Source organism: Benincasa hispida, chromosome 12 (genome assembly GCF_009727055.1).
Source record: "Benincasa hispida cultivar B227 chromosome 12, ASM972705v1, whole genome shotgun sequence".
Taxonomy (NCBI): Eukaryota; Viridiplantae; Streptophyta; class Magnoliopsida; order Cucurbitales; family Cucurbitaceae; genus Benincasa; species Benincasa hispida.
In genome coordinates this window covers 18,466,287-18,491,949 of record NC_052360.1, presented here as the reverse complement: position 1 = coordinate 18,491,949, position 25,663 = coordinate 18,466,287, and the positions used below count along the sequence as shown (strand labels likewise).

The 25,663-nt window shown below is 33.8% G+C and overlaps 1 protein-coding gene and 1 pseudogene across 1 annotated transcript; both read left to right on the top strand.

The window, feature by feature from the left end:
- Positions 1–1,588: 1,588 nt before the first annotated feature.
- On the top strand, positions 1,589–2,247 carry LOC120068139 (annotated as a pseudogene).
- Positions 2,248–10,097: 7,850 nt separating this feature from the next.
- On the top strand, positions 10,098–11,552 carry LOC120068096 (MYB-like transcription factor ODO1). Its single transcript, XM_039019791.1, has 2 exons — positions 10,098–10,425; positions 10,919–11,552. The coding sequence occupies exons 1-2, from the start codon at positions 10,163–10,165 to the stop codon at positions 11,352–11,354; spliced, it is 699 nt and encodes a 232-aa protein (XP_038875719.1). The 5' UTR covers positions 10,098–10,162; the 3' UTR covers positions 11,355–11,552.
- Positions 11,553–25,663: the final 14,111 nt, after the last annotated feature.

The following is a 25,663-nucleotide window of genomic DNA, read 5'->3' as shown; positions in this document are numbered from 1 at the left end:
AGTATTAGTTAGAAATTTTGATATTTTGATATTTGTTATAATTCTTTGTTAATCAAAGAAAAGGGATAATTTCTCAGTGAAGAACCAATCAAGGAATTTCATTATATCCCTTCTAATCTAAGATCGTTCAAATTTTTTTTAGTATTTTGTAGGGGTAAACGATATAGAGGTACATTAGAGAATGTATTTTATATAAAAATAAAAAAATATGTTCTATGTAAGACAAAGTAGTTCCATTTAGGAACTTCTAATGGAGATATGTGAATACATTAGGTTCTACAAAAAATTTGTTTTGTTTTTGTGTCAATTCAAAACCCAGAAAAAGGTTTTATAAGATTCAAAAGGTCCGAGAGTGCCTCATGGCTATGGCTATGTCTATTTGGTCAAAGTCACTTGCCAACAATTAGTTCTGTAACTGGCACTTGACTCGAACTGCCATGGAATGGATCAAAGAACTGAACACGTTTCCAATACCGACAATAGCTCTTGCTGAAGAAATTGTAGCAGCTTCGACACCCATTGATTTTGCACCTTCTAACATCTCGGGTTGAGAATTCTCGTCACGCTTTTTGATTCACGATTTGATGTTATGGATTCCTTGTAGATTCTTCCCTTCGTTCCTTTTATCTTGGGCATCTCATAATGCTATGCATTCTTTTCGATCTTGTACTGACGCTGAGACCCAATCTCGATGAAAAAAGCAAAAACGTGCGCAACTACATCAAAAACCTCTATTCCTGAAGTAAACTCTAGTCGCTCTGGCTCCGCTCATATACTATTCGAAACCGAGAAAACCATCAAAATCTTCAATGGTATACTCGTCTGCCTTATTTTGCAGAGCAAAGACCCCATTCATCCAAAGTAGTATTTTTAGTATAGAACAGAGGCATTTTGAGCCGATTACTACAACTACATGCACATCTAGTGCAGTGGCTTGGAAGCAAGCTACCTTGACCATCTTCCGAAGAAAAAAAGAATCGACTCATCAAACGCTGTAGGGGCGGACTGCTCTACATTCAGCCATGCCACTGTGACCCCCAAAGTGATCTTCTTCTAGTTGCAGGACGAAATTCGGCAGCCAATTGCTGGCTCTAAATAACCAGCCCTGCAATAAGTTCAATTCTTCCATAACATAACGGGGCGGGGTTGCGCGCGAGCCGAGTGACGTAGGTGCACAAGAGTACTTCGCGCCACAACCATCTCTTTTTTATAGGTTCTACGGACCGATGCCTGCTGCTTCATCTGGGAGAAAAGAATCATTGATATGCCGGTCATTAGAAGGAAGAACCGCCATAAAAAGATTCCTCGTGTATCATCTGTAGCAAAACTATGAACGGGAGCTAGCAATCCGGACCGTATTGAAAAGGTTCCTGAGACACAGCATGGAAAAGTCACAATATTCAGAAACAAGGTCTAAGAATGAAGAAGGGGTAAAATAACTGAATGAATACGAGCTGTGGCTAATACCCGCGGCATAAAAGAAGCATTTTCTACGGGATCCCAAACACCACCAGCCACCTCCGACCTAATTGCAGATGAGCCACCAACTTCCTAGTAAGATGCCTACGGTTAAAAAGCACCGACATATCAAGATCCAAATTCGAATTGGTTCCTGGTCCTGGTCAGAGACTACTATGTTCGCGCTGGTGGTCCAACAAAGAAGCGAAGTAGCGGTCTCTTTCTTTCCATTACGAACGATACGCTTTGCCTGCTCCCTCCCCGTGTCCACTAGCCCTCCCGTCTAGAGCGAAGAGAAGGCGAAAAATCACCACCGAAGCAGCATAAGCAGGCTTCTATTGCTACGGAACAATAGAGCAGGATAGTATTTTGCACCCACATGTTTGAATTTGACGCTAAAAAGCTCGCTTGTTATACGGGATCCAACGCATCCAGCAGAGCGAAGCAGCGTTCCATTCTTTTCGGCGGCATCCTTCCGCATTGGCGGCGAGTGAAGTGCCACAATCCCATTCATCATTTTGGATCTACATAAGCCAAAACCTATAGCACTGGCGACGTCTCCGGCATAAATGCAAGGAGGATGTATAGCTGATATAGATCTTGTGGAATAGGATTTGATTCTATAAGCGGTTCGGTACGAACGAAGAAATTTCGAACAAAAGGATCGGAACTCGCTGATAGGAAAGGAGAGAAAAACAAAGCAATGCCAAAAGTTCCATCAATCTGTTGTTCATGGATAGACGAAGCTCTCTCTTTATCATCTCGTGCCAAATGCAACAAAGGATGAGTCCTTTTTCCTTCTCGCGAACCACGGGAGCGCCGGGAGCCCAGAGGAGCAAAGCTCATTTTTGGGTAAAACGGCACATAAAAAAGGGTTGGCACGTCAAAAGTTCGGTTCCTTTGCGAACAAAGTTCAGAATCAACAAGGGTTCATAGGACGAAGGGAGTGTACAACTGGGGCGCAGCCCCACTTTTTTGTTCGTAACGAGGGAGATCTCGAATGGGGTTCTTCACGAAGTTCGAAAGAAAGGAATAAAAAAGAGTTTCTCTATGGCCTCCTCGTTTTGAGACATTATGGCTTTGGGGTTGACCCCGGTAACAAAGAAGGAATCCATAAAAACTTGAGATCCAACACCATGATAAAATACTACCCTCATGATTAGACCATGTCCCTGAGATTTGATAAAAGAAAGTTGCATTCGCGGTTAATACGTTGTAATTGGATAAGTTATTAGGAATATGACGGAACAAAAGACCAAAGAAAGAAAGAAGAATACATCAAAATGCAGGTGCTGCACCAAACGCTGGTGGTTGTTTCTTGTTGTAAGTGAATGCAACGAAAAGACCGGGAAATAACGAATAATGAAACAATTCATATATTGACATTTCGTGCTCATTTCCAAATTTCTGCTTTGTTATTCCCATCATCCGGTAACCACAGGATGATCCACAAGAAAGGTGGCAGGATTCGAACCTATGGCCGGCCCGCCCCGGCCAGCCTGCCCCTGACCAGCTGGGTTGGGTGGCCGGGTTAGCACGCCTCGTCACCTCTGTACCCGAAACAGATGTGTTGCGCTACCTAACACGTAACCTTTCGGGGTTTGGCTTCTGGTTATACCATTACCAATAGCGGGTAACCCCCGGGCTGGCCGCCCCTGACCTAATAAGAACCATTATCCTTATGACCAAACAAGGACTAGCTTACTTACTTCTCGAGCGATAGTTCCACGATCCCGATCAGCAACTTGTTGGGAGTAGGCGCATCCAAGCTTGCCCAACCTATACAAGGGGCTTGGAGATCGAGGGTTTTATGGGGGAGATACGGTTTCCAGGTTGGATTTGAAAAAGAAAATAGGACTAGTTGGGTCGATAGAGGTGGTGAAATCTAACCTTTGCATCTATGTTTGGCAGGGCGGGTCGCTTGAGTGTCAAAACCAAGCGGTGGTTGTTTTTCCTTGGCTTATCGAACCAGCGTATGCCCATTCCTCCTTTGATGACTCCCAGTAGAGAAAGCCTCAATTTGCCGATGTGGATTGAAAGGAAGTAGATCCTTCCGCCTATCCGGAGTGTTGGAAATAAATCAATGGTTTTTTAATTTTGGATTTCCCGATCACTGGAAGCAATCTTCACTGGCACAAGGATCTCCTCATAGGAACCTCCACTATGGACAATGAGTTTACGAAGACTTCGAGTAGTGCGAGATAGGCTAATCACCATACTGCTCTGGAATAGGTTAATCGCAAGAGACAAGAAAATAGAAGGTATCTTTTTCGAGAGCATGCCTTAACTTAATTATTTATTAATTAATAGGGTTTTCAAAAGGCATAGACTTTCTAAGTGAAGGCAAGCGCAACGAGATATTTCATATCCTCCCTGTCAGCAAGGCAGGTCCGCTATAAAGCCTACCCTGCCAGAAAGTCTTCAAGAACGGGAAAGCTGACCAAAAGACTATTCTATAACCGACTCTTGTTGCTGAATCGAAGGGGCTTGGCTTGTACCAGGCTGTAAAAGAGTTTTCTTCAAGCGAGCTGTCTTTCGAGATTTTTGGGTTGCATGCCCAAGGCAATGTTTTTTTTTGTAGATTGAGATGGATTGATCTTCGCTATCGTGCACCTTCCAACTACCTGTTGATGCTGCGGCAGTGCCTAATATGAGGTTGCTCCTGCCTCAGACAGCTTCGAGGTTCCCATCGATTACAGAGGTTGAAACCACTGAACTTGCTTATGCTCCCGAGTGCTCTTTCTATAAAAAAGATTGAGTAGGAAAAACGAACCGAACGTCGAATTGGCTTCAATCGAGATTTCCTCGGCTTCTTAGGCACATGAGGAACGGGCCTAACATCTTTTCAATCGAAATCCCAATCAAAGACAAGTTCTACCAAGGCCAGGATCTAAAAGAGAAGATTCACTCTCCGGAATTCCAAGTGACATGATTCATTCCTTCTTCAGCTAAAGTGGAATGATCGAAGTCTCCTTCAGGTTCAGTCGAAGAGATCGAAGCGAAGTCATGAATTCAACCATTCGCACGGTCTCCCGACCTCTTTTCCAAATGAACCGAACCTCGATACCACATTCAGAAAAGAGATATAGCCATCTTTGACGGTTGCACACCCCCTTTAGATCGTTCTATTCGTGCTTGAAAAGACCCCATCGGTCCGCTCCTTTTAAGGGACATTCTTAGCCGTCTTCCGAGAGTTAACACCCCATAGATCAGATCGTTCACTCTTTTAGACCCTTAGTTTCACTTGGTTGGGGCAGAGTTTTGCCTTCCACCGAATATAAAAAACCTTACAGCTGCCTATAACCTACTGACATCTCGGCGAAGAGAATCATTATTTGTGTCACATTCTATAATTCGAATTCGGGAGAAGGCTTTCGAGTTATCTCTCAAATTATAGGCATTGAAGCGATCGAGCGGGAGAAAGAAAGAAAACTATTGCACACGCCCCTCTCCCTATCGGTCGAGCCGCTTCGCCCCTCATTCGCCCTTCACTAAATGTTAATGAAAGCAAGCCCTTTCATCCTAATCTCATCTACTGAAAAGGGGGCCGGGCGTAGCGCGTTCTTTTTTGGGACCTATGTGTAGGCTATTACAGACGCATCATTAAACACTTTGCGAAGCGCGGAACCCCATCGACTTTGCAAGTAGACGACTTTCCGCTTGGGAATTATACAACCACCGAACCTTCTTTATCATGATCCCACCCACACCTAAGACCCAAGATTGAGCACCAGAGCAGCTCATAACAACATACCAAAAAGAAGAATGTGATGAGTTCATATTCTCCAGATTAGACTATAAAGCAGATAGTGGCAATGAAAAAAAAAAGCAGAAGGCCCTTACTACACTAAGCACTATGAGAGCCCCCTATACGGAAGGAGACTCTATATGGTCAAAGTCACTTTCCAGAAGAACTGAACACATAGATTGAACTATAAAGATTTCAACGATATAGCATTTATTAAAAATGCTAGCATTTTTAACAAAATTAAAAATCTAATTTTAACCAACATAGATTGAACTATAAAGATTTCAATTTTCTAGAAATGTAGTTAGAAATATGTCAATGGAACATTTATTAAAAACAAAACTATAAATCTAATTAAAAAATCATAATTTTTATTTTTTTTGAAAAAATAAGCACTTCACGCTTTTCTAAATAAGTTAAAAGTTTCCTATCATTAATATTAGGTCCACGTTAAATAATTTTAGATATAATAGAAATTTAGATTCAATCAATATATGTCAAAATTCAAAAATTCAAAAGTTTAATTTTAGAGTAATAACAATTGGTAGCATTTTTAGGAATAATAATCAAGTGTATAACATCATTTAAAAAAATTACAAATATAGATAAGTCTATTAGGGATCGATTTCTATCGTTCATAGACTCTTACTAGTGATATGGTCTATCACGGATAAACTCCTACCAATAATATGATCTATCAATAAACTATGTAAATTTAGCCATATTTGCATTTTTTCACATTATGTTATATCTATTAATACTTTGGGTCTAATGTCTATATTTGCAGCCGTCCCTTAATTTTAGGATATTTGTAATGCATAGTAGAATAAGAGAAAAAATCTAAAAATATATTACATTTTTAAAATATTTACAAATATGGATGAGTTGACTAGTCAATCTTTGAATTTTTTTTTAATTTCCAATTTCACCCTCCTTGTCTTATTTTGTTGTACAACTTTTTTTAGTCTTTTTATTTTATTTCTGTTCTTTGATTTTTGCTTCTTCCCTCCCTATTTTCATTTTTTCATTTTATTTTCTTTCTTAGTTTTTGCTTCTTCTCCATTTTTTTTATTTTATTTTTCCCTTTATCCGATTTTTGCTTCTTTCCTTTTTCTTTTATTTTTAAAATTTTTCTTTCCTTTATTTGAATTTTTTCTTCTTCCCCTTTTATTCACAAGAATTGTGAGGTTGATTTCCATACGCATGACTTGAAAGTATTCAATTCATAAGTGACTTAACACCAACAAGCCAAACATCAAGTTTGATTATTATAACAAATAATAAATATAAATAGCAAATGAAAATCTATCAATGATAGCCACTAATATTTTCTATCATTGATAGCTTAATCTTTGATTATATTTCCGTAGTTAATAGCCACTTGTAGAAATCTATCATTGATAGCCAACTTAGTAAATTTAATTAATAAAGTTGAATCTCGAACTAAAATGTAAGTGGAATGCCTAGAAGTTATCACTAATAATATGTTTATCGGTGATAGAAGCTATCATCGAAAAGAAAAGAGACTTATAAATATTTGGGAAGGACAAGAAAGAGGCAAAAAGATATTCAGTGGTTATGATTGATAGAAGCTACTACTAATAGCATGTTACCAATGATAGGAGCTAATACTAATAGCATGTTATCGATGATAGAAGTTATCCGATAACACGTTATCGGTGATAGAAGCTATCACTGATAGCACGTTATCAGTGATACTATCACTGATAGCATGATATCAATGAGATAGTTGATAGCATCTTATTAGTGATGTTATCAGTGAAAGAAGCTATTACTGATAATCACAATATGAGTGATGTCAGTGATATCGGTGATAAAACTTAAGTGATATCTATATATCGAGTTTCTTTCAAAGGTGATAACCAGCTATAGAAATCTATTATTAATAGCCTTAAGTGTTAATATTTCAAGGTTGATTCTAATTGATGAAAGTCTATCAGTGATAATGACTGATAGTTGCTATCAGTGATAGCCATAATAAAAGATTATTACTGATAACTACTATGATAATTAAAGTTGTTGGTTTTCTTTCAAAGTTGATCACTATTTTTAAATCTATCATTGTTAGCCACTGATAACCTTAAGTAGTAATATTTCAACGTTGATTCCAATTTATGAAACTGAATCAATGATAGCTAATAATAATTGATAGCAAATTAAAAGTTAATATTTCAAGATTGTATTAATTTTTCTAAAATTGAAAGCTATCGTTGATAGCAATTATCATCGATAGCAATTGATAGAAGTTATCAACATAGCAGCTGATAGAACCTATCAATGGTCATCACTGATATCTGCTATCAGTAATAGCAGCTAATAGCAGCTATCAGTAGTTATCACTGATAGCTACTATCAGTGATAGCTTTTAATTTGAGAAAACCAGGAAGAAGCGAAAAAAATGGTGGCTAGGCATGGGTATTTTAGTCTTTTACCATTTTTTTTTATCTATATATGCATTTATTTTATTCTTGTACTACATATTCTATTATTTTGGGCTTAAGTTCTATTTATGCAACTAGCCCTTAATTTTAAGCTATAGGGGTAAGGGTGTTCATAGATTGGGTTGAATCACTTTTTAGATTCAATTTAATTATTTGGATTTGTAATTTTCTTTAGCCCGAATAACCATTATTAAATAATGAACTCAATCCAACTCAACCATGAAACATTTGGATTGGGTTGGGTTGGATACTCGGCTCCTTTGTTTAAATTTTTTTTTCTAAAAATCAATAAAATATTAATATGTAAAAATATTATTTAATTATTTTCAAATATTGAATTAAGATTAACAATTTAGTTTTAATTTATATTATGAAAATTTTCTTTTAAAGTGCTAAAATGTATTTTTAGGAGTTTTTAAAGAATATAAATTAGGGCTTTTTTCAATATAGGAAAATGAAACAAAATATTTACAAATATAGTAAAATTACGATAGTCTGCGATAGGCTTGTGTCTATCATAGACAACGATAGGCTACTATCTGTGTCTATCTGTGTCATGATAGACACAGATAGTAGTCTATCGCAGTTTATCACAAATAGACTATGATATTTTGCTATTATTTGTAAATATTTTCAGCAGTTTTGTGATTAAAAATAATTTTCTATAAATTATTCAAAAAATAATAAAATAAAATAAAAATAAAATTATGTATATAATTGCATCATAAGTTAAAAGACATAGATAGTAGTCTATCGCAGTTTATCACCAATAGACTATGATATTTTGTTATTATTTGTAAATATTTTCAGCAATTTTGTGATTAAAAATAATTTCCTATAAATTATTCAAAAAATAATAAAATAAAAATAAAAATAAAAGTATGTATATAACTGCATCATAAGTTAAAAATACATATTTTTTAAAAATTAATAATACGTTGGGGTTGGTTATCGATATTTTAGGTAAGCCCGTAAACCAACCCAATTCATAAAATATTTAATTATTTGAATCCAACTCAAATCAAATGAGTAAAACTAGGTTGGATTAATCGAATGTTTTCGGTTCATTGGGTTTTCGGAGAACACCTCTATATATAAGGGTGTAGAAAAGGTAAAAGAGAGATTAGACATACCACCGGGAGAAAGGGGGAAAGAAATGAATCATAGTCTTTCAATGAACATGAGAGCGAGCTCTTAGAGGGTAGGCTTTGCGTGACCTTATTGCATGGCTATTTTGTGACTTCTTTTTTCCCCTTCAAATTAATAATTTCTATACTCTTTTTTTAATTCTATATTCTTTATTTTAAGATTAAGTTTTATTTATATATTCATCATAAATATATTTTCTGAAGATGAGATTCAATATTTTTCTTTTATTTAAAACATATAATTTTATTTTTAATTTACAAAACTACAGAGAAAATAAAATGGGATAAAGGTTTTTATTAAATGTGTAACCAAAATTAGTTAGGGTTTGAGCTTGATTTATTTGAATGGGACAAAGTTTACCATATTCTTTTGAAACTAACCACATTTTCTGTAAGTTTCTCTTTCCAACTACAAAACTACACAAACCTCCCTTACATTAATTAATTTAGTGAATCAAATTTGTTTTATTCACTTTAATGTGATTTATATATCTTTATTAGACCAAACAAATATGGATTAAATTTAAAGAATGCTAAAATGAGATTTATACATTTATACTTTACTATAACATAAGTAAATAATATAAAACCTCTATATAAACACTTCGTAGAAACTTTAGACTTTACTTTTTATCTCTTTTGTCTCTATATTTGAATAATGATTATGTCGTCATAAAGAATATAGCTAAACTAATAAAAACTTATTACTATTAGCCTTAAGATTAGAAGTTTGATTCTCCTCAACCTACATATAATAATAATAATAATAATAATAATAATAATAATAATAATAATAATAATAATAATAATAATAATAATGAAGCTCAATTAGAATTAGAGANTAATAATAATAATAATAATAATAATAATAATAATAATAATAATAATAATAATAATAATAATAATAATAATGAAGCTCAATTAGAATTAGAGATAAATTTCTTTTCACTTGGAATACTGGCTCAGAAATATTTTAAAATAAGACTCAAATTAAATTAACCAAACTCTTTTAGTAGGTAAAAGTTCTCTTCATGTAACCAACAAAAAGAAAATTAACTTTTTGAATTTTAAGTTACCATTAACCTTCATTTTCTCAACTAATAAATTTTTACCTTTTGTTAAAGAAGAAAGGGAAATTGAAATTTTTTGTGTTTTTTTTCTCTGTCTTTCTCACATGTATAGCACATGCCACAAAGAGAAGGGGTATATGAGAAAAGTAAAACGCCACTTAGAGGTATAAAAAGGTGGGTGAAGTGGGGGCTTTTTGGGATCACACTTTGAACTTGAATATTGAGTTTTCAACTTAAGCTTAATTAAAGCTCTCTACTTTTGGAGTTTTTGTAGTGATGGGAAGGCAGCCTTGTTGTGATAAACTTGGTGTCAAGAAAGGCCCATGGACTGCTGAAGAAGACAAGAAGCTTGTCACTTTCATCCTCACCTATGGCCATTGCTGTTGGAGGGCTGTCCCCAAGCTCGCCGGCCTCCGCCGTTGCGGCAAGAGCTGTCGTCTTCGATGGACTAACTATCTCCGTCCCGACTTGAAGCGTGGCCTCCTCGATGAAGCTGAAGAACAACTTGTCATTGACCTCCATGCTCACCTCGGCAACAGGTAATTCTCATTACAAAATTTTTCTCAAAGGTTTAATCGAAGGGGAAAAAGTTTCTTTGTGGTTTCTTGGGGTGTGTATTGCTTTTTTGTGGGATCTTCGAAGAAGATGGGAGAGAGGAACAACAAAGTGTTTAGAGATGTAAAACTGCATCCTATCGTGGTTTGGTCCCTGGTAAGATTTCATGTTTTTTTTTAAGACCTCAATTTTGAAGACTTTTCATAACTAATGCCTAGGGAACATTATACTTAGCTAAACTTCCTTTCTTTTGAGGCTTTTTTTTTTTTCATCATGGGCTTATTCTTTTTTTATGTTCTTTTATTCTTTCATTTTTTCTTTCTGATCGAGATCATTTTCAACATTTTAGTATAATCTTTCACGAAGGCATCTGTCTTTCTTCTTCCTTCTTTGCTTGAAAACCTTGAGGAATTCCTGTATGTTCATCATTTCCTTCCTTCTTTGTTTCGTCTCTAAAGGATGTTCTCGTCGTTTTAGGTGGTCAAAGATTGCGTCGAGATTACCAGGAAGAACGGACAATGAAATAAAGAATCACTGGAACACCCACATAAAAAAGAAGCTGATAAAGATGGGAATAGATCCAGTTACACACCAACCTTTACAGAAGCAACAAACAGAGAGCTGCAGCCAAGGAAGCTCTACAGATTCCTCAGCAGCCATAACTCCATTATCAGAAGCTAATAGCACTGAGAAAGAACAGCCATTAACAAGCCAAATTTGGATGGAAGCTCTTCAAGATGATTCATGGTCGAATTTCCCAACATGGGGAAGTGAAATCTACAGCGATTTTGGATTATATTCTTCAGAAGATAGCTTGAATCGGTTGCTGGATTACTACAAGGAGCTTGGAGATGAGGATTTTGAGTTGGGGGATTTTAACAAACAGTTGGTGGGCATAGGAGAAACTGACTGATAAAATATTCCAGCACTTCAGTTCAGACTCATCTAATTACTCTAATTAAATGATACAGAAAGATGGGAAATTTAATTAGAAGATTATTGTTGCTTGGAAAATGTTTGAGAACTTAATTTCTTCTTATCTTTTTCTGAGATTTGATAGTGTTAACATTATGGTTGCACATATGTAAATGTAATTAGAAAAATCCTTCAATTAAATTAATAAATAATACGAAGAAATTAAAGGACATTGATAAAAGAAATTGAGGTTAATATAAAATTAGGGATGGAAACCAAAAAAAGAAGAGTCATTTCTTGTTTCTTGTTTTTTCTTCTTAAATTGTTTCAACATTTCCAATTTCAAGGTTGATTTGATATTTAAATTGGTTTGGAATTTTTTTTTGTTTAACTCAATTAAATTGATTTCTAGGAGTAGATTAAATTAGCCACGTTAGAACTAAATGAAGATAAATATATCAAATGAGACAAATTCCTTTCGAGATAGTTGGTTAAAGGATTTTCTACCTGATAATTGACACAGACATTTAAATCCCATGTAACAATTCTCAACCATTTACCTAGAGACATCTTCATTTGTCGGAAAGAAGGATTTTCTATTCCTTTCAAAATTGTGGTTTTTCTCTTTTTTTCTACTCTATCTATTTTCCATTTTATATATAATTTTATTTGAAATATAATTAATTAATTAATATTAGTTTNTATTAAATATTTACTTAATTCACTTTTATAATAAAAATTTATTAAAGGAATGCAACTACTTTTTTACATAAATTATTAATTAATTAGTTAATAGTATCTTAAACATATTTAATTAGTAAATTAAGATTAGTTAAATTTAATTAGTACAAAAATATATTTTTCAATAATAATAATGTATTACTTTATTATTTTAATTATCCATCAATTATATATTGAGATTAATTTTAATTTGATTCTTCTTTATGAACATATAATTGTTACTGATTATTTATAATCAATTAATTATTTATTGTGATCAATTTATATTACCTCATTAATTATTAACATATCATATTTCTTAAATTTTTTTTAGTCTTCTTTATTAATATATCATATTTTTATCTTATTTTTCACTTTTTATACAATATATTGTTTATTAAAATATATTTTATTATACTATTTAATGAAATTTGAAATTACTAATGTTGAATTTAACTAATTATAAAAATGATTAAGTATTAGATTATAATGAATATGACGTTATTTAAATATATTTATTGGTTAATTTTAATTATAAATTACTCGATTTTTAAATATTTATAATTATAATATTATTGATTCTTAATTAATTAATTTTTACTAATACATTGAATGATATTTATGGTTTAATTAATTAATATATTAAAATTATGTAAGATTTTCATGCTTAATTTCATAAATTTAATACAAACATAATTTTTGTTCATAAAATTCTGATAACATTTTTCATGCACAATCAAACACAGTCATCTTTGATTCTCAGTTATCTTATTCTTAAGTAACATATTCCCAGGTATCATTTATTTTCAGACATCTATAAAACTTTAAATTAAACGATCCCTTAAAGTTTTTCCCAATCCTAAATCTTTGAAAACTCATGGACTCATCATTTAAAATGAATTTTTAAATATATGTTAGGATTTTTTTTAAACTATATATGTTGAGAATCTATTAAACACACAATTAAAATTTAAATCCTTTAAAGTGTATAAATTCACTCAACATTTTCAACATTTAATGACTTGTTAAATGTGAAATTAAAAGTTTAGCAACTTATTGAACATCGAAAGATCTATTTGATAGAAATTTTAAATTGTTTAAGATTCAAGTCTTATTTACTTCACCATTTGGTATTTGGATGCAATTGTAATTGGACTAGATTTTAAAGTGATTGACATGTAATCGTAAATAGACCACCTTTGATTGTGTTTATGAACCTGTTGAACCATTGGCGCTCAATAATAATGGACAACTTTTGATTGTATGTACCACCTATGTAATTCTCGAATTAAAAAAAAAAAAAAAATGTATGTTTACTATAATACCTTCTAAACTATTGAAAATATTTTGTAAAAACTCATATATCGATTTTTTCCCTCTTCTTGCAATTTTCCTTAGTCTCACTTCACATATTCTCGCATCATTCTTCTGGTTGCTTCTCCATCTGCGTTTCCGTCGTCTTTCAGCCTTGCTGTTGCATTTGGAATTTAACCCTTGTTCTTTGAGATTTTCGTTCATCAATTTTGGATAAAAAATTTCAATTTGCAACCTCGTACTCGTGCATAGCTATCTCCTTACTAAAGGAACTCTTATACAAGAGTATCTCTAAGCGGAAGCAGATCTTTCCAAAGATATTCTGATAGAATTACCAAATTTACATTCAAACATACAGATATGCATCAAACTGTAAAATTAGCGGCATGCTTAAAAATAAATAACCAAGAGAACAAGGAAACTTACCAATTGCAGAACTTTTCTCCTCGACAAATCTCGCTCTCTCCAAGGAACGGGTGCTCCGCTCTGGCTGGAACGTCAAGCTATCATTCAGCAACACCACCGGTCGTCTACCACGAACAGTCTCCACAGGAACAGAAAGGAAGATGGGGATGACACCACCACTTGGAACCCTCGGTATTCTCGGTGTGAGAATCCAAAGAGTGGGCTCTGTTCGGATTTGGTAGAGGGTATAAGGAGAGAAAGATCGTATAGAACGATCAAGCAAGTGGGAGAATGTTGAGTCTATCGTATAGACAAAATGTTTGATTGTTTGATGTAGTACATGACCGTGTAGTAAATAGGCAGCGATCGTTTATACAACCGTTTAGTAAATGCTCAGCGCTAGACGGTCATTTAGAGAAATGTAGGCGATCGTTTAGAAAATGGTGCGTGCGTGTAAGCGATCGTGTAGTAAATTCGAGCTATCGTATAGTCTCTCAATTTACTAAGCGATAAGCAACAAATACTTCGTGAGCAAAATAACCGTGATGTTTTCAAAATGAAAACAATTTTTATTTTCTTATTCAGTTTCGAAAACTGATTGGAACTTCCCACTAACACATGATTACGGAGAAAATGGCGTGCACAATTATCCCATAATTGCCAAAATAAAATAATAAATATAATCATATTATATTCATTAACCTATAGTTTAATATTACATATCAACCATTGTGTTTTCTCCTCCACTAGATATAAATCATATTTATATCCATTTCCTCCAATTAATGTATCTCGTACATAAAGTTAATCATATCATATACAATTAACCAGTTCAATCATATCATATATAATCGAACTCCCTCTTGTTAATTTGAACATTTCAAACTGACCCAAAAACTGATTCTCAACTTGAATTCATTGAGCTACCAAGGGGACCTTATAGACAAATGACTCAAAACTCCAACAGTACGTGAATAGCTAACTAAACTCTTTAGCCACGAGATCCACCATCCGTTAACTACTACCAGGCATTCCACTAAAGACCAACAGCTGAACTCTCCTTACCATAGATATATTTCTGTGTCCATCGGATATAACTAATCAAGATAACCCTTCACAGATGCTCGTAAGTACAGTTGGGCCAATTAATCGTTTTGCCCCTGTAGTTACATCTAACTCCTTAAGTACCACTGATCCCTCTAATGAACAATACAACATAGTCCTACTATTTGTGGACACCTTTTGGGCCATGAGAAGGTGTGTGGCGCCACATCATTCAAACCACATTGTTTGGCGTTACATCGTTCAAGCCTTGGGATCAACACTAAATATATATGTAGTGCGAAGAGTACAACTGTCGGTCTTTAGTAGAGTGTCCGACAGTGAATAATTTAATTAAAGAGTTTAATTAATTATTCATGTACAGTTGAAGCTTCAAGCTACAGGTCCATGAGGTCGTATCTCAATAGGACTAAATGAGAATCAGTTTTTGGATTAATTTGAATTGTTCAAATTAATTGAGGGAATTAATTATATATGATATAATTAAGTTAAATTAACTATATATGATATAATTGTTATAATGTATTTGATACATTATCATATAAAGTTAATTTGAGGGGAAATAAATATTTGAATGTGATTCAAATATTAATTATATGATTTGGATTCATATAGTTAAAATTTAATATAAATATGTTTTATATTAAAAGTCATTAGTGGGAGAAGAATCGAAGCTATAGGCTATATTGTATTTGATACAATATAGAAACTATAGGTTATATGTTATATGTGATATAACATATAGTTATATGTATAATAAAATTTGTTATTATATATCGTTTAATGTGGGTGGTTGACAGAAGTTCAACTTCTTCTTCTTCTTCTTGATCCTGCAAAAAGAACGGTTGAGTTCTATGACTTATCTACAAGAAAGAAAAAAAACTCTCTTCCTCTCAATCTTCCTTTTTCCCTCTAAATCCAAAATATCCAGAGCCGACACCTCTTGGGTTTTCTGTAAGAGAATACTGAAGTCTCCAACTGGTGGTGTCAAATTGGCCAGTTTTAGTTTTTGATCGTGAATTTCACCAAGAAGGGATTTGTGGAGATTGTCTTCAAAGGTGATGTTTACTATAACCTTTTATTTTATTTTTTTTACAAGCATGTTGTATATTTTTCCTTTAAATACATAATTTTTTCTTCTTCTCTGTACAATTGTGATTCTGTAAAGAATTGTGATTTGGGAGATCCGCTTCCGCACAAGGATCCCTTCATTGTGGTTCCTTTAGGATTGAATAGTAGCACTAAATTCATTCTAGATGTTACGATTAGAGGGTCCTTTTTCTCTAAAATTGCTAAAAAGCTAACGATATTTTTTAGGACATGCTATTTTCTTCTTCTCTGTAAAATTGTGATTCTATAAAGAATTATGATTTGGGAGATCCGCTTCCGCACAAGGATCCCTTCATTGTGGTTCCTTTAGGATTGAATAGTAGCACTAAATTCATTCTAGATGTTACGGCTAGAGGGTCCCTTTTCTCTAAAATTGCTAAGAAGCTCACGATATTTTTTAGGACATGCTATTTTCTTCTTCTCTGTAAAATTGTGATTTTGTAAAGAATTGTGATTTGGGAGATCTGCTTCCGCACAAGGATCCCTTCATTGTGGTTCCTTTAGGATTGAATAGTAGCACTAAATTCATTCTAGATGTTACGGCTAGAGGATCCCTTTTCTCTAAAATTGCTAAGAAGCTCACGGTATTTTTGAGGACATGGCTACTACAAGCTATAATTGGCCAAGTGATAGAGTTTCTACCAACAAGGTAGCAGAACTTTATGAGGTTGATGAGGTAAGTGCTATTAAAGCTCAATTGACCACAATTACTAATGCTTTGAATAAAATGACTACAGGTGGTCAAGCACAAAATTCAATGTGCATAACCTCTCTAGCAGCCAAAGCATCAGAAACTCAACAAATTTGGGATTCACAAAATAGTGAGACAGCTAATTATGTGGATAGAGGTTATTATAGAGGCCAACAACAAGTTCCCACACACTACTACCCAAGTTTGAGACATCATGAAAATTTTCCATATGCAAATAATAAGAATGTTGTGGCTCCTCCAAGACTTACCCAAACTGAACAATAACTATCCTTAGAGGAATTGGTGATGAAACTTGTTAAAGTAACTCAGGAATAAACATCTACTTTAGGGAATTCAGTTAATGTTATCTTGAGCACCATACAAAACCATGACAAATCCATTCAGAATTTGGAGATGCAAATGAGTCAAGTGGCTTCTTATGTACAAACCTTGCAAAAAGGTAAGTTTCCTACTTGCCCTAAGAAAAATCCTAAGGAAGAATGCAAAACAATCACACTTAGAAGTGGCAAAAAGTTAAACAAGCCTATAGTTGTTGATGATGATGAACCAACTCAAGACGAGGTTGAATCTACCTTTGTTGATGAGCTTACAAAGGAGAAGCTTGCTGAAAAGTCTGAGTAAAAAACATGGAGTACTTCTAACCCTTTATCTTTTGTTCCTAATTCTATTCCATATCCTCAAAGGTTTAGAAGAAAGAATGAAGAAACACAATTTTCTAGATTTTTAGAAATAGTTAAGAAGTTGCATATTAATATATCTTTTGCCGAAGCTTTAGAAAAGATGTCAAAATATGCTAAATTCATGAAAGATGTCTTGTCTTAGAAGGATAAGTTTGGTAAACATGAGACAATAGCTTTGGATGAAGAGTGTAGTGCAGTGATAAAAAAGAAATTGCCTCCAAAATCGAAAGATTCGGGGACTTTTCCTATTTCTTGTCAATTAGGTGATATTATGATTAATAAAGCTTTGTGTGATCTTGAAACTTCAATTAATTTAATGCCTTTGTCTATTTTTTAGGAAGTTCAACAATGGAGAGGTGAAACCAACATCGATTTCCTTGCAATTAGTCGATCGATTATATGGTCATCCTTATGCCGTTGTAGAGGATGTGTTGGTTAAGGTAGACAAGTTCATATTTCTAGTGGATTTTGTGCCGACATTCGAATAATTCTTGGAAGACCATTCTTGGCTACGAGTAGGGCTTTCATTGATATGCAAGATGGTAAGCTAACATTTAGATTCAATGAAGAAGAGGTAAAATTTGATCTTTACAAAACTCTTAAGCATGTGGATATTGAGCCTCAAAAGACTTGTAAGTTTGTTCATACTTTCCTTTTCCTAATAAATGCTCTTTGAATGATGATTCTTCTTCTTTGAATGGTGAGTTTTCTTCGAAGGTAGTTGATAAAGATGATGGAGTGGGTCATGAATGTAATGCTAATTTGAATAAAGTTTCTACTTTTATCAATACTCCTAAAGATGATACATTGAATGCTATTGATTATGTTCGTAAAGGAGATGTTGAAATAAAGGAGAAAAAAGCGATAAATGATACGTTTACTGGCAAAGTTAATTTAAATAATGATTTTTTTTTAATGCTAGCATGGGCAAACATATTTTATTCCAGGATGTTCAAGGATTGACATGACAAAACTCCCTTGGGATCCAACATGATTGATAAAACTAAGCGTTTGTTGGGAGACAACCCAATATTTTTTCTATTTTATTTATTTTTTCTTTATTTCTTCTTTATTTTTGCTTTAGTTCTATTTTAAAATTAGAGAGTCACTCATAACTTTTATTTTTTTCAGGATCTTTGTCCAACACAAAAAAGTATTCAGTCCTAAAGCCTATTTGATAGATTCCCATGCACTCCTAGGCTTGTATTTCTATCTTTCTCATGCATTGAGGACAATGCATCTTTTTAAGTTTGGGGTGGGGAGGACAATTGTACTTTTATGTTGTTTGTTTTTATCCTGCTATGCATGCTAATGTATTTTTATTTATGATATGCATGTTAATTTTCGTGAAATTTGAAAAAAAAAATTAAGATTTTGATTGTGAGTTGAGAATATTTAGATTGGTTCGATGTTGATTGTCCATGATGAGACTTAAATATACATGTTGAATGACGTATATGTTGGAAATGTCCTAAAACTCCAGTTTGTAAATGTTGAAAACATATTCTACTTATCAATAAAAGTATTATTGAATATTTAATTCAATAAATTGTTATTGATATTGCATTCTGTTATAAAAATCCAATAAAAAAATCCATAACTATAATATGAATACTTTAACTTTATGTGGAGACATAAAAGTGGATCAAGTTTTAGAATATAGCCAAAATGATCTATAAGTATATGGATGAGATTGAATACCTTATCCTGGTAGCACTATTGGATGCGACCCACTTTGTATATTGATACAAATGATATTATCCCAAAATCATTCATGTGAAGACATGTGAGTGGGGGCATCATATGAAAAGGAAGTTTGTATAAGACCGGACCTCGAAATAGTCACTTTTCTTTATAACGATCGTTTACTGTTAAAACTGATTATTTCAAATTCAATGACCTAGGGTAACTCGATCTTAATCTTAAGCTAACTACCTGTTTATTTGGGATTATCCTTTGATCTACATAGGTGAGAGTAGTCCAACAACACTACTCAATAAACCTCCCATTTTGGGATAAGACCGGATAGATAGCTGGGGACATAGTTCTACAAGATGGAATTCACTTCTACCCGTCTTAGGGTTAGCAGATAGGTTGTTCCCTTAAGTACTGATTCCTGGCTTTGAACAAAAGGGCCCCACCCTCTTATGGCCAAGAGGGATATGGTTATTAGTTGGACTATAAACCAAATTGTTCAATAGAGGTTCAGTGGGAGTTTAAGGAGCAAGATGTATTTACAAGGGTAAAATGGTAATTTTGACCTAACTCTAAATACGGACGACCTGTGAAGGATCGACTTACTGATTATGGTTAAAGTGGATAGAAATATATCTACAGTGAGGAGAGTGCAACTATCAAGCTATAATGGTGTGTCTCGGTAGTTAATGAATATTGATTAATTCGGTTTAAAGAGTTTAGCCAATTAATCTCATATCGTTGGAGCTCATGATTTGTATGTCCATCTCTCAACTAGCTTGTATAATTATATCTTGGATTAGTGAATTGAATGGATTTGAAAGGTTCAAAATCGAAATTAAGGTTTTAAATTTGAAGTGTTCAAATTTAATTTTGGGTTTGATAATTATATTTGATATAAATAAATGTTTAATTTAATGAAATTAAACGTAATTAGAGAGATTATAATATTTAAATATTGATTTAAATATTGTATTATATGAACAGAATTCATGTATCAATTAGGTGTGTAATTAATTTAATATTTGATATTAAATTATTAAATAATTAATTAATTATTTAAATAAAACTTTTTCATTTTAAAAATTCAAATTCAGTTTTGGTTTTTTTTAACTAAATTTAATTTTGGTGAAAATTAAATGAAAATTGAAAATGAAAAAGAAAATTAAAATTGATTTTTAATTCATAGTGGATTTCTCCAACATTTTAAAGTTAATTGAGGTGGATTAATCCATTTCTTAATACCTAAGCCCACTAAATCATGCAGCTTAAGGTGTCAAGTTGCTGATTAGGAGAATGCCTGCATGAATTGGATTGATAATACTCTAAGTTCTAAAATTGGAGAACTTCATACAAGGTGATTTCCAAATTTTTGTATTTTCTCTCAAACCCTTCTCTTCCCCTTCACCTAATTGAGCTAATTCAAATATTCCACCTCTCAATCCAAGTTAGAGGATAATAAAGAAGATCAATGTGGTGGTCATTTATCAATTTGGAGACTCAATTCGTGGAGAGAAGCTGGAATTGCTAAGTTTCAACAAAGGTATTGTGTTCTTGAAACTATCTCCTTTGAAAGACATGCTTTTAAACTCAAATAAAGTATAGTTAAAGTGCTTATTGATTCTGATTTCACCCATTGCATGTATGTTTAATCTTTCAGTTGATATCAAAGCATGATTTAAGCACCCCATTAACGTTAATTCGAGTTTGGTGGGTGAATTTCTAAGAATACATGTTTGGTTGACTGATATGGTTGAAATTCAATTTTGGCGTTAGATTTCTCTTTGATTATGAAGTTTAATTTGTAATTGGCTCTTGATTGATGAGCTTAAATGTGTGCACAAGAGTTTGTATTTTTATAAAAGTCAATAGAGTTCAAATTAGGCTGTAATTGAAGATTGAAGCAAGCATGGACAACTGCAAAAACTGGAGTTGAAGCTACTACCAGTCAGTGTTGCAACGCTGGCCACAGAGCATTGCAATGTTTCTCTTAATGAAGCCCACAATGTTACAACGCTGGGATGGAGCGTTGCAATGCTGCTCATCCCAGCCGGGAAAGATGCACGCGTTTGTGAGTCAATTCACGCAGATGAAGTCGATTTGACCGGTTTGGTCCACATCTAGTCTTATTCAGCTTAGTTTATATCGGTTTAGCCTCAATTGGAGCTTTTGGGGGCCGGTTCAGGCAGTTCGGGTCTAGTTCGGATTGGTTCGAGCAGTCTAGACTCAATTTGTATCTGTTTTTTTTTTACCTTTATTTGTGATAAGTAATTTTTTTGCTTGCTTAGGATGCCAAAGTTGGACATATTGGTGTTGTTTAAATATTTTATGCATTCGATGTATTTTATATTTAAATTAAACATGTATGTGCATAATGTATGCCATATAGATTTAAAATCTGACCATTGGAAAGCATGTTACACACATAGTGATATGTTATAAATTAGTTATAATATATAGTATACATGATTAGGGTTTCTAAATTTTAATATATATATTAAAATTTGAATGCCTTTGATGTATGTTGTGAATGGAAAGCATGTCTATTGTTTTATAAGTTGTTATAAAATTGGATTAGACATTAAAATCCATAACAAAGATAAGCAGTATGCTCACTTAGGTTAACAACTTGTTTTAAGAGTTAAAATAGGTCATTACCTTATAAAATACGGTTACAAACACAATCGGTCCATAACCCTGTCTAAGGCTGTCGTTATTTAAGTTGACAGTTTATGTAACACCTGCTACCTGAGGATTATGGCCGAAATCTTGAGCGTTGTTAACTTGTTTTATGAGCTTGCATGAGTGGTATGAGATTTTAAAATTGGTTTATCACCTAGACATCATAGATTACAATCCAAATATAAACATTATACTTGGATAAACCACATAGACTTAGGTTTTTTAAATTACCCGAAATATACCTAAGTAAAAGAATACCCAAACATTTAGAACACTTCAGCGAGAGATTAACAATATATATGATATATCGTTTTTAGCTCTCATGTCCCCAAGAGTTCACACCGTGAGATCCATGCTCGGGTTTGTGTCACTTTTATCGCAACTGCTCCATTCGAAAAGTGTTTGCATGGGTCAATAGCAAGGCAAATAGGGAAGTAGTTCATAGTAAGTAGGTGAAGGAAATGTATTAATATATCCTACGATCTCCTCCATTAGTCTGAACCATGAGATTTCTATGTTGCGCCTGCTGTCATTTTTAGGCAGCACTAGCTAGTCGTTAACCACGACGATCCATTTGGAGGGTTGTAACATAGGATTCGGAATAACCCAAATTTCAAAAATGAATAGGGTATCATAGTTCCATCTTGAACATTGTCTTCCAATTCGGGGGCATATTCATACATTCTTATGAAATCTGAAAATGGAGGGTCACACTTACAAGAGTTGCTAAGTGTTAGTAAGCTTTTAACCGAAAATGGTAACTAAATAACTATAGGAATAAGAGTTATTCTGGCTTTAGTATTTGGTCAAGATTATCTTGCTTCAGTGAAGGGATATTTGACTGCCCCTCAGTAGCATCTATTATGACTCACTCAAGTATCGTTGCAAATAAATAAAGAAATATGAGTACTTTATTACTTTTTGTTAAAATTGGATTTAGATGCATAAGTCTAATAGAATTTGTTTAATTTTTAGCAATGTCGAACTCGATTATACAACTTCTAGCTTTTGATAAATTCAACGGAGAAGGGTACTCAAACTAGAAGTCAAATATAAATACAATACTAGTCGTTGACCATTTGAGGTTTGTTTTAATAGAGGAATTGAAGGTACTCTTATCAAAGAGACCCATGAGCGGAAGCGAGATCGTTCCAAACCCTATTGTGACAGAACATACACATTTACAATCAAACAGTAATAGTTATGCAAAAACTCTAAATTACAACATGCTTCAAAAGGAAAACATTAAGGTTCAAGAGAACTCACCCTTGAAGAACTATTCTTCTTGTTCCCTCGATCTTACTGCATGATCGTTCACCAACACGAATGTCAGGCCTCAGCAATCTCCTCAAACAAGAAAAAATCTCACTCGACCCTTGAACAGGAAGTAGACACCACCAGCAGGCTACCTTGGTATTCTCAGTGTGAGAATCTAGGAGTTGTGGGATCTGTAGGGTTTGGTAAAGGGTAGGAGGAATTTACACATCGTATAGACGATCGAGTAAGTGGGAGATGACTAAAGTCTATCATATAGACTGATACTCGATCGTTTAGAAAACAAGTGACTATCATATAGAAAACTTGTTACACGATCGTTTATGCTCTCAAGCTATCGTATAACTATTTCTTTTGATCGTACGATTCTCAGTTGCTTAATGATCGCCTTCTGTAAAAATGAAAACGATTTTCATTTTATCCACCAGTAACCATAACTGATCACAATTCCCACTAAGTTGATTATTAGGAGAAAAAACCGTAACCAATTATCCCATAATTGATTTTGTTACAAATATAAATATATATTCATAACCTATATTTTTAATATCACATCTCATGCAATATATAAACCATAGTTCTTTTTCTCCCTTATATCATTTAATAATAATTCCTCTAATTAATGTATCTAATACATCAAGTCAATTATATATCATATAATTGATGCAATTTAATTATATCATATATAATCAAATTTTCTCTTGTTAATTTGAACACTTCAAACTATCCCAAAAACTGATTCTCAACATGAATCCATTGAGCTACCAAGAGAACCTTATGGACCTGGTGCTTGAATCTCCAACGGTACGTGAATAATTGATTAAACTCTTTAATCACACATCCACTATTCGTTAAATGTCGGGCATTCCACTAAAGACCGAAAGCTGCACTCTTCGCACTACAGATATATTTCCATATCCATGGGATGTAACCAATCAACAATACGATGACCCTTCACAAATCGTCGTAAGTACAGTCGGGCCAATTTACCGTTTTGCCACTGATTCCTCAAATAAACAATACATCATAGTCCTACTATGAGTAAATCTTTCTCGGGCTAAGAGAAGGTGTGGCGCCACATTGCTCAAGTCCCAAAATCAGTCCTAAAGGGAGCAATTTATCTATTTTCCCCTAAATCGGGGAAAGAGTGAATTCCGTCTTGTATAGCTGAGTTCCCAGCTCCATAATCAGAAGAATCTCCAAAGTGGTAGGTTTGAGTCGGCATCTGGCCACTTGCACCCATACAAATCAAAGGATCGTCCTCATAGGCAGGAGTTCACAACTCACTTAGGATTAAGATCATGTTATCTATGGCCATCTTAGTGAAATAAAAGTCTCTATCATGAACGGCATTATATAACGAGACTAAATATTTTGTGGTCTGGTCTTATACAAACTCTTTTGTATAGAGCATCCCCGCTTGCATGTCTAATACATGAATGGTCAGGATCAAACCATTTGTAGCACTTTACAACACTTATAACATCTACAAAGTGGGTCACACTTGTAGCATCAACAGGATAAGGTTTTCCTCTTTTATCCATATACTGCAGAACATTTAGGTTATCACTTAAAGCACGATCCACTTGTATGTCATCACATACATGCTTGAGTTACAACGATAACCAGGGATCTTAGTTTATTGGTTTGTGGTTAATGCAACTAAAATATCTTATATTTCAAAGACTGAGTGAATAAAATATCTCATATTAATACATCAAAAATGTTTGTTCATACACGTATTTAAAAACTACTAGACCCTACGAGATTTAAGGCATCAACCCCAACTGAAATGTCCTTCTCTTCCCAGTTCAAATGCTAACCGAAATGTTCGGAAAGCCTATGACAAATGGGTTCGGGCTAAGGAGAAGGCCAAAGCCTATATATTAGCGAACATATCTGATGTGCTTAATAAGAAGCATGATGCCATGGTCACTGCACGTGAGATCATGATACCTTTGCAAAAGATGGTCGGACAACTGTCTTCCTCGGTACGACATGAAGCTATTAAATACATCTATAACTCTCGTATGAAAGAAGGGACCTCTATTAGAGAATATGTCTTAGACATGATGGTCCATTTCAACATTGCAGAAGCTCATGGCGTTGTCATAGATGAAAGGAGTTAAGTTAGTATGATAATGGAATCTCTTTGAAAGCACTTTCTGACATTTCGTACTAATGCTGTAATGAATAAGATTGGTTATAATTTGACCACTCTTCTGAATGAACTACAGACTTTTCAATCCTTGATGAAAAACAAGGAAAGTGAAGCAAATGTTGTTTCACAAAAGAAATCTCTGAAGGGATCTTCCTTTGGAACGAAATCTTCAGAGAAAAAAAAGTGTGTTTCTTTCAAAGGATAAGAGTACATGAAGAAGAAAGGAAAAGGGAAGAAAAAGATCCCTACTAAGAACAACAGAATAAAGCACCGAAAGGAAAATGTTTCCACTGTAATGAAGACGGGCATCAGAAACGCAAGTGCCCACAATATTTTACTGAAAGAGAGCTGAAAAAGCAAAACAAGGTAACTTAGATTTACTTGTAATTGAAACATGTTTACTGGAAAATTTTCACTTAACCTAGATATTAGATTTAGGCGCCACTAACCATATTTGCACCTTTCTCTAGGAAAATAGTTCTTGGACTCAA